Below are 15,373 nucleotides of genomic sequence, written 5' to 3'. Positions count from 1 at the left end.
GCGACACCTGCTCCTTTTGTATGTTAGCACTTCAACGTTATCGAAGTTGATACGTTTAATTTCTTTGCGATTATATTCCTAGTTTATAACTTAATAAATTCGAGCTGCGTCACTAATCTATCAGTTTACTAAACCAAATATTCTAGTTTTATTATTATCAAGAAAATTTTTTTCAATTAATGTAGATCTGTTCTGAGAACTGCAAGTTCAATTTGATTTTTTTTAATTTTATTATCTGTAGTTATAAATTAAAATAATATAAATATAATTACATGAATTTAATCAATTTGTGCAACGGTGGACCCATCCGGACTTGTACATCGGCTACTATTGACGTCAGTGCGATATTTGATGGTGTCAATTATTTCAACATCAATATCTCGTTCTCTATTGTTGACATTTTCATTACAATTCTCGACAGAATTGCGTCCATCAGAATCAGCATCGCAATCAGCATCTGACTTATTGTCAATATCAAATGTACAGCCTGTGTTCTGTTCAGCAGCAATAAGATCGCGCGCTGCAAATTGATATAATCGAGGCAAATGCTGTAGCATGTAACTGGTACTGCTTTTTGTGACTGGATGATTTTCTTTAGTTTCACCTAAGTCATAGTATTTCACATAATTTTCAAATTTATTGGCCACATTCGAAGTGGTCACTAAGTTAATAGCATCGGAAGGAAGAACTGTAGATTTTATATCGTTGGAACGTGGAACGGGAACAGTAAATGCAGAACCATGCCGTTGTTTATTCGGTAATGCTACCACATTCGATTCCACTCCATTCTCGTTATTAGGACTGCTGTTCTCTGTACTTGTGAGAGGTGAAACATTTTCTTTCTTTCGATCATATATATGACCAGAAACACGTAAGTCAATAAAGAAATGTAATGGATCTATGCCGTAGGGTGAGTACAAAGGTGGATACCAAACTGGAGGTGGAGGTGGTAAAACTAAATCTTGTGGTGGTAGTGAAGCAGCCGACGGTACATTATCTATGGCATTACTACCACTATTCGCACTTTCAGTTGTAGGGTTAGAACCGTTTTCTTCCAGTTCTAGTGTCTCACTGGAAGATGTTGTGATTGGAAGCTTAACATCTACATCTTTTACGGTTTCATCAAGCTTCCAACACTTATTTTGTAATTGAAAATATGACTTATTAGTCAGTTCTAACGGCTTCTCTGAATTAACTCTAGCACCATGACTTTTTAAATTGTTATGCTTTTCTTCAGTTTCTTTACGGTCACGTAATTGCTCATAATATGGTAATCTGTGCTGTGACCACGAACGTTTCCGTGGTCGACGAGATAGCACAGATTGCTGCATTTGCAAGTTACGAGCATTTTCATTATTGCGTGCCTGAACCAATGTGCGCAACATATCACTGAAGAAATAATTATTTGGACCTATTGGAGCAGAGTACAAATACGGTGGTGTAGCAGCCATTAGACGGCTTACATAATCCTGATTACGAAGATCATTGATATTCGTTTTACATGCAGAATGGCTTGTGCTCATATCCTTGGAATTTTTTTGATTTTGTTGTTGTAATTGCAACTGCTGCTGTCGCTGCTGTGATTGCTGTTGCTGCTCATCTGACATGTTAAGTTTTTACAGTTCAAGCTACACAAGAAAAGGAAACAGATAAGTATATATTTTATGAATTTGTATTAGAATATAAAGCAAAATATAATAACGCATTCATACATCTCAACACGCACAGCAATGGTTCGAACGCCCAAAAAGTTGGCACGCAAATTGTATAGGAGTGCAGTTTATCAGGCAGGATGTTTGACTAGTAAGACAAGTTGTTTTTGATTTGAATGGGAGGAAACATGAAACTTAAGATTTATATTTTTCGCAAGGCAAAAGCGGAATCTCAGCATGTCTTCGTCGACTCACAATTTCCTTTATGTAACTGCAATCTGAGAATAAACACACTTAAATTAAAGCATATTAATGCTAAGGAAATGTATTTGTCATTAAATAACTAGTAAAGTGGAATATGAGTTAGCAGAATTAAAGCGAGCAGTGCCTTTCTGCATTACAAGAAACTGTAAAAACAATATTTTATTTATTTAATTTAAGTGAAACTGATTAAAATTCCATTTAAGTCACACAAAAGAACTTAGAATATCCCAGTTTTTACAGAACAGTTAATGAAGCTACTTGTTGTTGTTTTTGCAAGGAATAGATATAATTTTTTTATTTATTTAAAGCGATTTAAGATTAAACCCATTCGTAGATGCTTCTGTGGTGACATGATATGTAAATTGCTGTCTATAAGCTTTGGTGAATTCTGTAGCTTCGATGACAATAAAGGTTGCAATTTCTAAATTGAATGAATTAAACGTTGTTTTGGATAAGTTTTCACAAAGGTGTTTTTGCTAGTTTGTTGTTAACGAGATCCTCTATCATTTGTTTATAATATTCCTATAAGCCTGGTCACAGTTGTCCGTATCCGGTTTATAATTTAGTCTCTTGCTATTCGGAATTTTCAGGTACTTTCTATAAATGCTTTCACAACTAAAAATCCCGAATAGCAAGAGACTAAATTATAAAACGGATACGGACAACTGTGACCAGGCTTATAGGAATATTATAAACAAATGCCACAGGATATTGTACATGTTTTTTTATTATTTTTATTATCTTTTTTATTGTTGTTTTTGTTGTTATAATTATTATTGTACTTATTGTATGATTTTCTTTCTAATTTTCCCATTTTAAAAATTTTACATTGTATAATTCGTTAGGTTTCCTGAAGATGACTATCGCAGACAATCAAAATATCTGAATGATATTTTAATAAAATACAATTTCTTTCAATATAAATAAAAAATTAGCCCGTAGAAACAAATTGTTATTTATGTGCATTAAATATTTGACCCAAGAAGCTGGCCAAATTCGTTTCCGATATTTAAAAAACTGGAGAACACTATTTTAATGGTCTTTTTTATGCCATCTGTATTTTTGACGAATAAGGTGTTGGCAGTAGAAAACAAATTAAATAAGTAATTTTTGGATTAAAGCGAATAATAATTGTGAAGTTTTTAATTTTCAAAGAATTATGAAACACCAAATACTAGCTCTTTTGTCATTTAATAACTACATGAAAAGAGGATGTTTTAAAAAATTATTTTGTTTTCATCACATTTTGTAATGTTTTGCTTTTCAGTAGATGAAAGCTATCGAAAGAAACAGAACACTTAGACAGAGAAGGTATATTGAACTGTGAATCTCATTCCGATAAAGTGCAAAAACTTTTAACTTATATTAAGAAAGCGGAGAATGAATACCATAGAATCGGAGATAAGGAACTGATATTTGAGCTACTTCCGACTTTCGTACTTGGTGTACTTTAAGTGTAAGTCTTGAGACAGCAGAACAGAAACATATGATATGTTGCATAGTGATATCGTGCTACAAACAAAGTGGACATAAACTATTGTCTGAAAACCAAAATAAAAGAATATTTTACACTAGTGGAGTGACCAGTGATCGCACGAATATGTAATCTACTGTGCTTGCAACATATAATCACACGATAGCCTGTAGTCTTTCCCCTGAGTTTAGGCTTGTAAAATAAAATTTTACAAACAAAATATTATGCTTCAACATGGAAGAATAATAATAAAACAATAACAAAAGTAACAAGTATTACAAACCACCACCAAATTTAATACAATAAATAAGAACAGAACAATAATAAAAACTTATAAACAAAACGCCGTTGCATTCGCAAGAACAAACCACCAGCATACATCACACTTCTCCGGTATAAAAGGCGAAGCAAAATCGCAATCGACACAGCGACCTTACGATCAGATCGTATTCATAGTGCCGCCTAAATGCAAGGAAGAAATTTACATTTCTTCAACAAAGCAATTTTCAAGCGGGTTAGAAATCCACATTTCTAACCCAAGATCAATTATACTTCGAAGAAATTCACATTTCTTCAGCAGTCATTCTCAGGACAGTGAGCAAGGTAACGAGCTAGAAGACAGATCGCTCCAAACATAAGTGCCTAAGCACACATTCCTATTGCATATTTATTATTAACGAAATCAACATTTCGTTAGTAGCTCCGTAGAATAGAAATTTACATTGCTATTCCCATGTCTTTTATTAAGTAATAAAAAAACACATGTCTGTTGCTTATTTATTACTAACAAAATCAACATTTCGTTAGCAAATCAAGTGGTAAGGTGATAATTACACAGAGATATTATCACCCATACCAAATAAACGGCTAACGAAATAAACATTTCGTTAGTGACCATTTCCAATGTGGGGAAAATTCCCATTTGTGATCACCAATAAATCGTTCCTGCACAAACGAAATACACATTTCGTTAGTAACCGTACAGGGCGTGGTAGATATTTACATTTCTACCACGAATCCATTGATTTCACAGCAGAGAAACCTAGTTTCCAGTAGCAAAACCTCTGTCTATGGCATACGTCATACCATTGCAAACTTTCCACTGCTCCTATCAAATAAATTTATTGTAGAAGTGTACCTGGAATCCGGTTCCCAGGTTCGTTATACAGACTGAACAAAGTAGTGTCCCTGCAACCATCGTGATTTCGCAATTCATTATTTGATTCGGATTGAATACTACCACCAACCAGGTGCTGTACTAGATCTGATTTTTGTAAGTTCATCCGTAACTTAATTTCCTGATATACCGAAATCGTTAGGAACTCATTAAATTGTTAAGTCGTTGTATTTAAGGACAGAATTTATCGTGATTTTATTATTCTCGCACATCACGATTTAGTCAATTTTGAAAGTTGCGGTATTGAAATTACTGAATGGAAAATTTCAGAGATTGAAACAATCAAGAAGTTGCCACAGTAGATGTTGTTCCAGACGTCCTGTGATTTGAAATATCGTTTCGACATTTTTAACTTTAAAATCTCGTCTGTTAGTATAAAAGACTATGTTGTTTCATTCGATTAATTTTTATAAAAAGGGAAAAAAGTGGACTAATATTTTTTATATGTATGAATTATTTGCTTGCAAAAGTGACAACTTTTTAGAAGTGTTAATTTTAAATAACACAACTCAACTACGTACTGGAAAGAGCCTCCACAACATCAACTTCAGCATCAACATCAACAGTTGCACGCAACCAAAACAATGAACAAAGCCAGCAACACTTCATGTTTCCAAATTAAACAAAAGTGCCACCAACTGTTAATAAGCCACACGTGTGATGTTGAAGGAGGAGGCAGAACTTAAGTCACTCGGAGTGAGAATGTTCCAGCAAATTAAGTGAAATTTAAATTCGTCTGAATTAAAAAGTAAGACAAAGTCTACAATTCCAGTTCTGATTGCCATAAAAAAGTTGAAAAAACAAAAAGGTTTTAAATTCGTTAAATGTTGCCAATCTGTCGCAGTTGAAATTTTGCTCTTTCATTTTCCCATTAAAATGCAAACAAAAAGTATAAAAATGTTTATTGTTTTTTCATTTCATTGTAAAAATAAAGTTTGGTCGTTGGAAAAATTTGAAAATTCGCCCACTTCCGTTTCCTACAACAAAAAGCTAAAAAAAGCTAAAAAAAACAAAAAAAACAAAAAACACCTACAGTCGCTGAAAAGTGAATGTTTGGGGACACATTTTAATTCAAAAAATGTTTTGGAAACCACAAAGATTGCTGCGCATCAAACATGTAATGGAATTATGCTAATTAGGAAGCGGTAATCCGATGCGCGGGGTGTTCCAACTAGCATATCGTTGTCTTTTGTCGTTCGACACGTCCTCTTATTACATTTTCCGCTATTCTAATAACAAATTTATGCGTTATTATTTGCAGTTTCGCTATTTATGACAGATTACTCCAATTGTCCTGGCAGGAGTGGCTCAGTTGCTACATGAAAATGCTAGCGATGGCTCTAATGATTCTAAATCATTTTGGATTTTGAAATTCATTTTTGTAGGAAGTGGATAATGGGGTGGGAAGTGGAAAGTGTGTACTTTGGTAAAAAAAAACAGAAGTTCCCTTAGCAAAGTTTTTCGTTGGATATTTTAATGTCATTTTTAAAATTGCTACCAGATACTATTAAGATACATTCTGATGGTAATCAACAAACTTCATAGTGGATTTTTATAACATATTATTGTTTATTAAATAGATTTCGTTTCATTTAAAATTTCATAGAAATTTAAGTCTGCACTTGAACTAGAACACTAGTTCGATTCCTGGTACTTGCAGTCTCAGTTTCGTTACACAAAGAAGTCTATTATCTTCAAAACTTGCCTATTGAGGTATGGTACAACTACACCTTGTTTACCGCACGCCCTGTACAGCGACAAACTCGCTTAACGTCCCAGCCGTATTTATGACCATGTTTCGCTTAGCAGTAAAAAAAACACCCCGTTTAACGGCCAAGAAAAATTATACAATTTATTTATAATATTATTTTGCTTATGTATGGTATATGTGAGTTGCTTCAGAGTAAATAATTAGTGTGCAGACAAAATGTATTTCAAAAAAGTCAACATTTTAGAAATGCATTGTGTTTTTAATGCTCGCAAGTTTCTAAAAGTTATATACACATATCCTAGTAACTCAGTACGAAATTGAAAATAGAATATTATCGATATCGGTATATGTTTACATTCGTGTTTAACATGATTTAAGAATAATTATATTGAGAACAAATTATATTGAGGAGCCATATCAGGATGTGCTGGAGGAGCCATCCTGATATGGCTGATTTCCTCAATATGGATGATTTCCTCAATATGGTTTTATTGAGGAAATCATAAAGCTATTTCTATAGATATTAAATTTCATAGATTTCTTCTGTTATGGACTTAGCAAAACCTACTGTATTTTCAAAGTTTCAAAGGAATGTTTAATCTTATTGATAGCTAGCAATGTATCTGATGATTTTAAGCTAAATCCGCTACTCCTTTATGTGTTCGAAACTCCATGAGCTTAAAAAAATGTAAACAAAGCAAAGTTACCGGTTATCTGGAGATCAAACAAATAATGTTTGATTAAAAATAGAGCGGTAGAAGCTGGTTTTGCTGATTACAGAGAGAAAGAGACAACAAAATCAAAAATTAGTTTCAAACGGATATCGCAAATTCTGAAGAAGTGTTTTGATAAAGTTGATTAAGCATTCAGTGACTTTCAAATTATAGATTCACTTTCTTAGCATAACTTAGACGTTCTTAAAAAAGTTAATAAAGCTATGTAACTAAACGAGTATAAGAAAAATGAAGATCTTAAAAATATTAGTCTCGCCTGTGCGAATCGTGGAGTAACATTAGCATGACTTTCTTAGTATTACGTTCCTAGATTAGATTCTATACATAAGAAAGAATATATAAATAATAATACCCCTGCTATTTGTTGCCCCTACAAACAGAATAGTATTGAAATTTAACAATTTAAAATAAAAATATGATTAATTAATTTAATTATTCAACAGCTGGTTTATGATTTCGTTCTAATATAAAACACAGCAAGTGAAAAAAAAGCAGTTGAACTGGTTCAATCAGTTGTTAAAACTACCAGAGGTAAAAATCACGTCAACACGGATTATTTGCACAAGAAATGAAAGAATAAACGTAGTGGCCGAAATGGGCTCTGAAGACATGGCAACACAAGTTTTCAAAAGTGTCAAAAATTTAGCAGGACATAAAATGAAAATAGAGAGGGACTTAGACAAGAAAAAATTGGATTGGAAGAAAGCGCTACTGCAGTTAAAAGCGGATATCCTGAACGTAGACCGTAAGTACAAAGTGAATGTTAAAAATGATGCAATCAAGATAGGCGAAAACTGGTGCACATTCAATAAGTAGTTAATCTTAATGTGTGGGGAACAAACGGCCGAAGACATCCTAAAGCATAAGTATGGTAATAATATTAAGAAAATTACTTTAGACTTCAAGAACTTATTAGAAAAATCAAAAAAGTAGAAAATAAAATAAGTAAACAAATAAAAGAAATAGATAAGCATAATTTAAGTATAGTATCGTATCAACGGATTAGAAAATAAATTAATGTTTCCAGATTTTTTTTAACTACATTAAGCGTTTTGATATGTTCTTCTTGTTAGAAACCCATGTGAATGAAAATAAATTAATTATGGCAGATATAGTGGAGGTATACTGCTAACAACAAAAAAGGAATTGGCAAACCTAAGAACTAATTATTATACTAAAATAGTTCAAGAATGCGATATCTTATATATAAAATTTCCATTGTCACAATGTTAGTTACCGTACTCCTCCGAAACGGCTTTACCGATTTTTACCAAATTTTATATGCGTATTCAGTAGGTCTGAGAATCGGCTACCATCTATTTTTCATACCGCTAAATTGATTAGGGTGTCCCTATCCAGCAAAAATATCCTTATTGCTTTAACAAAAAAATTTTTATTTTTTTGACATAAATTTTTTTATATTTTTGAAAAAGAAAAATTTTTTTCTTAATATTTTATGTAACTACGCCAACAAGTACATCGAGCATTTACACTCACTTCGTTTCTTCGTCTTCGCCTTGCATGGCAGATGGAAAATGTACTAAAAATTTTTCTAAAGATTTCACTAATGATACTATAACAAATACCGACGGATATCCAATATATTGTCGAAGAAATTCCGATAATGGGGGACAATGGCGGGTGGTGCCGCATTCGCCTCTGCTAAGCAAGGGCATACAATGCTCATATAAATGTTAAGTTTTGCAGTTCTGTGAAGAGCATCAAATATATAAGTATGTCCATAAAGGCAGTGATATGGCTGTGTTTAGAGTAGAAAATACTAATGTAAATGCTCCTCCAATGAACAAAAACGGTGAAATTACGCTCTACCAAATTGGTCGGTACATCAGCTCCAATGAAGCTGCTTAGCGTATCTTCGGTTTTCTAATTCATGAACGGGATCCAGCAGCTGTTCAGTTAGCCGTCCATCTAGAAAACGGTCAGCGTGTATTTTTCACGAACGAGACAGTGATTGATCGTGGTACAAATCCACCTAAATCTACACTCACTGCATTTTTTGAATGTGTAATAGTACGGATGATTTTGGTGCCTTCGCAAGAACATTATTCTATTCACAAGTACCACGCTATTTCACATGGGCTCAAACAAAAAAATGGATGCCCCGCCAGCAAGTTTCACCAGTTGATGCATGTCTCAATTTATTTAAATCGAACGCTTATTTACAGTTAATCCAAGACACACTGAGTGCTGACCTGGCCCATTATCATTATTATTATTTACAGTCAATCCAAGACAATTTAAATTTGAAGACACAATAGTTGTTGCAAGGGAACTTGGTATAATACAAATCTATTGATTTTAAATTAATAATTTAATAAATAAACTATAATAACTTAAAAATAATATTGTTAGGCGTTTGTTATTTTTATTTTCCTTTTCGTTCATAGCGCTCCATGCCTATTTCATGTATATACCACATACTTACACACTTATAATAAGTAAGTTACTTTTTGTCTACACTAGAATTTATCTAGAAACTAGAAATAATTTATAAGACAAAACAACGTTTGTCGGGTTATCTAGCAATATATATAAAATTCAGACACAACAAAAAATAAATATAATACCCTTATACATAAGAAGCGCAATCTGGTCAGACGAATTAAGTAAACTGGAGACAATATTCATGGAAAGTGAAATTAAAAATCCTATTGTGATTGGAGACCTGAATGTCAGAATTGGTAAAATGCAAAACTACTTGGAAGAGGAATATATATCGAACTTTACGGCTGAATTCGAAGAAAGGAAATCTAAAGACGAAGCGAAAAACTCATGTGGACATAGATTTATACAATTATGCTGTGACAATGGACTTGTAATAGCGAATAGAATGACAAAAGATGATGAGGAAGAAGAAATTACATTCTGTAGTGAAGTTGGAATGTCAGAAAATGATATCTGTGCAGTCTCCCTAGAAATACTTAAATTTATCGATAAACTTGAAGTCGGAAACACACACTGGTCGGACCATTTTCCTAAAGTCTCAACGTTTAGATTGACCGATATAGAAAGGGTAAGAACCAATACAAATTTACTTCCAATATTGATATAGGATAAACCGCAAGTAACAGCATATAAACAGCGAATAAGTGAAACCTTATTAAATGTAAAGCAGAATAAAGATCTGTTTACTCTGGCGGATATAAATAATGTAATCAAATCGGCGCATAAAAAATACAAATTAGAGAACACTTGTTCGAGAAAAAGCAAAAATGGTTTAACTGGAGATGTCATAAAGAGAAACAGGAAACATTCAAAAGCCTTGAAAAATTTAGACAAGTAAGTAGCAGCCAGAACAAAGAGATTTACTTAAAAGATAATAAGCACTATAAAGTTTTATGTGCAGAAGCCAAACAGAGATACTATCAACAATTGGATGCTAAGATACGAAAGAAGTAAGAGAGAGAGAGAGAGAGAGAGAGAGAGAAATAAATGGAAACACAAGTCCAACGATTACAATTGAGGCAGAAGTGCTGAAATTATATTTTAGTAATGTACTAAACCCTTCACACACATCGTTAGATATACAGTATGCTCACGGTTATATGGAAGTTTATGAGCTACACAAAACCATAATACTAAGAGAAGTGAAAGAGTTTACGAGCGAACAAAACATAAAAAAGCTCCAGGAGAATACCATACGAATTCATTAAATATGCACCAGATCACCTTCTATCAGAGATAACAATTGCTTGTAATGATATGTTTAACAGCGGTATAGTTGATGAATCGTTTGTGAAAAGCATAATATACCCCATACATAAGAAAGGTGATGTAGGATTACCGTGCAACTACCGCGGAGTGTCGTTTATGAATTGTATTGTAAAAGTGATGATGGGTGTGGTAACAAACAGGCTAACAAATTGGACCGAAAGTAAAAGAATAATAAACGAATTTCAGGCTGGGTTCCGGAAGAATTTTTCTACAGTGGATAATATTTGCAACTTGTCATCAATAGTACAGATAAATTTTAAAAACAATAAGAAAACATATGCCTTTTTTGTAGATTTTAAAGCAGCCTTCGATAAGGTCTCTCGAAAGGCGTTAATTTACAAGCTTCACGCAGCTGGAGTCTCAACTAAAATGATCCGTTTTATTGAAAATGTGTACTCGTCACTAAATACACAGTATGGACTGGGAAAGACCTATCTAATGAATTTTTAGCTGTAAGTGGAGTGAAACAAGGTTGTATATTATCACCGCAATTGTTTGTTGTTTATCTCAATGATTTACATGATTTTTTGGGAGCAGGCATACAAGTAGAAGAACTAAACATTCGAACTTTAAAACTTTAGTGCCAGTCGACATTGTCATACTGGCTCACGATATAACGACGGTGCAAAAAATGATTTATAAGTTGGAAGCATACTACCACAGTTGGAATTTCGAAGTCAATTTAAGTAAATTCTCAATTATGGTCTTTCGAAAAGGAGATAGATTGGCAAACAAAGAAAAATGGTATCTCGGTGGAAAAGAAATAAGAGTAGTGAATGAATACTGCTATCTAGGCGTGACAATGACTTCATCAATGAACTTTAGGAAGCATGTAGAGAAGAGAACTATTGCAGCTTAAAATAGTATAAATCTCACGTGGAACAACTTTCTTAATAAAATCAACATACCTATAAAAGCAAAATGAAATCTATTTCTAGCAATAAGTAGAGCAATACAAACATATTGGCTCAAGTATGGGGTTGCACTCTGTTCGAAGAGGTGGATAAACTCCAATTACACTTATTAAAGAAAATATTGAGAATACCACAATTTACGCCAATATATATTTTAATGTTGGAGACTGGTGCGGAAGATGGACATTTATATACGTTAAAACTACACCTCAATTACATTTTCAGAAGCATGTTTATATATGATGCCGAAAGATTACCCAATCAATTGACCAAAAAATTGTTAAATCTTAACCTTTCTTGGGTGCAGGTTCTAAATGAGCTGGGAAATAATTGCAGTATAAATTGGAATCAACAAACAGCTTCGCGAAGTCTTCGGAAGGCAAATAATGAACTACTGTTGACATTTCTGAAAACTGATTTGAGAGACAAATATATAAGAAAATCTCAACAAACTAATCGAATTTATAAAGACTTAACACCATCACTAGGAAAGGAATATAGATATAGCTGACATAATACATATTACAAATATCACCTGCATACTCAAAGCAAGAAGTAGCACGATACAGCTAAACGGAAACAAATTTGATGTATATAGATCTGCGCTCTGTAGTATGTGTAATTTAGATGAGACCGAAGATATTGTACATTTTCTTGGCCGTTGTCCTGTTCTACAAGAGTTTCGTTTAGCTTACTTCAGTAAAGCTATTTTATCTTATGAAAACATTATAAATATTTTTAACGGTTCTGAGGTAGAATGGGCAAAAGTAGCAGAATATGTAAAAAATTGTATAGCATATCAGTCTTACTTAATATCAGAATATAATAATTAATATATATTTTATAGCTCATCTATTATTTTATAACGTGTATATACTAGTTTATTCTTATACTCACTATTATACAATTTTTTATAATACTTCTATTATACTACAAGTCGACGGAAGACATTGTGTCACAGTCGCTATTTTAATTATATATTTATTTATATATTAATTTAAGATTCACTAATCATACTGTAAAAAGGAAATTTAAAATGAAAATAAATATATATACATACATACAAGCCTCTGCTATAGCTCTTATCGGTCAACGCACCGATCGCGTTAGGACCTTCAAAACCTTCAACCTGAAGCTTAGCATTGATAGTTCCCACATTCAGCTTGTTGACAAGCTAAAACATCTTGGAGTTGTAGTTACTCCCAAGCACAACTTCGTGTCTCGTGTATAAAAGCCCCAAAAATGCACTCAGTAGACACAATCAGCTTAATAACATATACATATATAACATATATTTTTTGTTCCATAATGTCGAATTTTGTAGTCGCTTGCAGTATATTATTTTACAGAGAAGGTTTCATATTCTTGCAGGGTATCAAACTTTTAATTATCTATGAATATTATGAATATTCGTGAATATTCGAAAGAACTGTATAATCAATCCAAGAACTCAATGAATTTTTTTGTTTATAAATCATTTTCTATATACTAATTAAAGGGAAAAAAATGCAAAATGAAGATACATAACTTCAGAATAATTGTAATACAATAGATTCCGATTCTATACTTACGAAATCCGCTTCTGAATCTGATATTTGAGGGTTTACGGCTGCTTTATGTTTCTTGTGTCATTTGACGTTATTTTTGAATACATTTATTTGCAGCACTTAAATTCAAGATTGCCTTGAATTATTTTCTTTCACTGTTTTTATGCATCTTTAGAGTATAGGAAACTTTTATTTAGAATTACAACATATATTTCTTGGAAGATGGACTCTTTGCATTTGCACTATAAAATCTCATACGTTAAAATTGATACAATTAATTATTGATGACTTTAATTAATAAATGGGATGATTTTTATTGTTCTCACAGCTGGCACTAAAAGCATTTAGCTAAAATATACGAGAAAATATTGAGCAGTCTCATATTCCACAAGTAATATAGTATTACTATAAAACTTAAGATATTTACAATCAGAAAAACTTATATTCTTAAGTAAAGAATAAACTTTTTAAGTTTAAACCATAAATTACGTTTCCTTCCTAAAGTTTTCTCTCAGACAAATGAAGAAATTAAATGCATTCCACTTCGTGTTTTCTTTAAATTTGCTTGCAATTAATTCTGCGAAGTTTGGAAGTTTTTATTTCAGTTATGGCATCTTCGTAGTCAACAATTCAGTCCTTTTAATCAGTTTTCTTTGAAAAAGAGTAGGAAATGCCATATAAACGTTTAACCATTCGAATCTATTTAAAAATATTACGTTTTATTTCAAAAAGGAGGGGGAAATGGCAGTACCAAATTTTCGCAAGAGAAACGAGGTGACATATTATTATTAAGTAAGTAAGTTCGAAAGCTTACAGGACAGTGTTAAAATATGTCCTTAATCCCCGTATTTTTTGAATCTTATGTCAAGAACAAAATATAGAAATAGTAGAAATAGAAAACGTTTACTACTAACCAAAATATGTTTATAGATACATAAAACAAAGACTTCAACAAACGGATACAGTTGTGAACTAGAAAAAATCTAATAAAATTTAGTACTTCTAAAATACGATCGAAATAATTTATGCAAAAACTGATTAAGCATTAATATTATTATAATTATTTTTAATATTATTTAATATTTAATTATTTTCTAATTAATATGTGTTTGTTTACATAGGCATGTGAGATTTGTTATGGGTGTTAGGCGATTGAAGTGTTATCTATTCAAGCCGTTGTGAGTTAAGCGATTATTTTATTTAACTTTATTATTTTTAAGGTATTGAGATGTATTGTTAAAGCGCCTTGGTATGTACGTAACTCGGATCTTCACGGGGACCTTGACATTGAATATGTAGCCGACGTAGCGGACTTAGTAAGTTCGCAAATTCTCATGCCTGTAGACTTAGGCGTCACGTAAATGCAGGGGCTATGGATCTCCCTTATTTTATGCAATCAGATCGAAAATTAAAACGAACTCTACACAACGATCTTAGTGGTATTTAGCTTAAGAACTTTACTTTCAATTCAATTTTATATTTGATAAACTGAAATTGCTTGTTAGTCTGATTGTAAACTAGTTACAGTATTAAATTGACAATTGACATACAAAAAAATTATTTTTCAGTTTTTCCGAAAATGTGTATAGAATTTTATTTGTGTACGATCTTAGTTGATCGTACATTTCCCTAAAAATAGGCAAGGTTATTTGCAGCTTGGCAGATATTGACTAAAGCCAAAACATCAGCCCGTCAGTTCGACGATAAGAAATGCTGATTTTTGGTGTTTGGTTAATTGGTGTCATGATGTAAATGACTTTGAAAATATTGGGTACGGAAGAATTGCAGCAATATGTGGAGCATTCTTCAATAAATGAAAACTTTGCGAATTTAGCAAATTGGGGGTAATTCTAATTGGGGTAATTGGGGTAATTCTAAGGTCGAATATTAGGTATTGCATAAAGTTTAGGTACAAAACATAAGATGAGTTCAAATTTTGAACAAGACTCAGATAATAGAGTTAAGAGTAGTTAATAGTAGCTAAAAGTGTGAATAGAAGTTAATAGTAGTTAAAAGTAGTGAATAGTAGTTAATAGAATTAAGGAAAATGAATAATAGTTAATAAAAGTGAAAGAAGACTGTTCTCGAGTTGTTTGGTGATGTCTAAACTCAACTCGCTTTAGTAAAAATTCGGACACCATTTGTGAAAAAAAAGAAGAGTAAAG

At 32.3% G+C, this 15,373-nt stretch overlaps 1 protein-coding gene across 1 annotated transcript; it reads right to left on the bottom strand.

Moving 5' to 3' along the window:
• Positions 1–241: 241 nt before the first annotated feature.
• On the bottom strand, positions 242–1,622 carry LOC119673301. Its single transcript, XM_038084567.1, has one exon. The coding sequence runs from the start codon at positions 1,605–1,607 to the stop codon at positions 279–281; it is 1,329 nt and encodes a 442-aa protein (XP_037940495.1). The 5' UTR covers positions 1,608–1,622; the 3' UTR covers positions 242–278.
• Between the last annotated feature and the right edge of the window lie 13,751 nt (positions 1,623–15,373).

The sequence above is a fragment of the Teleopsis dalmanni genome, chromosome 1 (genome assembly GCF_002237135.1).
Source record: "Teleopsis dalmanni isolate 2A chromosome 1, ASM223713v2, whole genome shotgun sequence".
Lineage (NCBI taxonomy): Eukaryota > Metazoa > Arthropoda > Insecta > Diptera > Diopsidae > Teleopsis > Teleopsis dalmanni.
The sequence above is the reverse complement of the archived record's forward strand: the minus strand, read 5'-3'. Positions and strand labels throughout refer to the sequence as shown.

What these genes read in the sequence shown, in the direction of transcription:
- LOC119673301 (XM_038084567.1), bottom strand. Translation starts at nt 1,607, where the DNA reads ATGTCAGATGAGCAGCAACAGCAATCACAGCAGCGACAGCAGCAGTTG.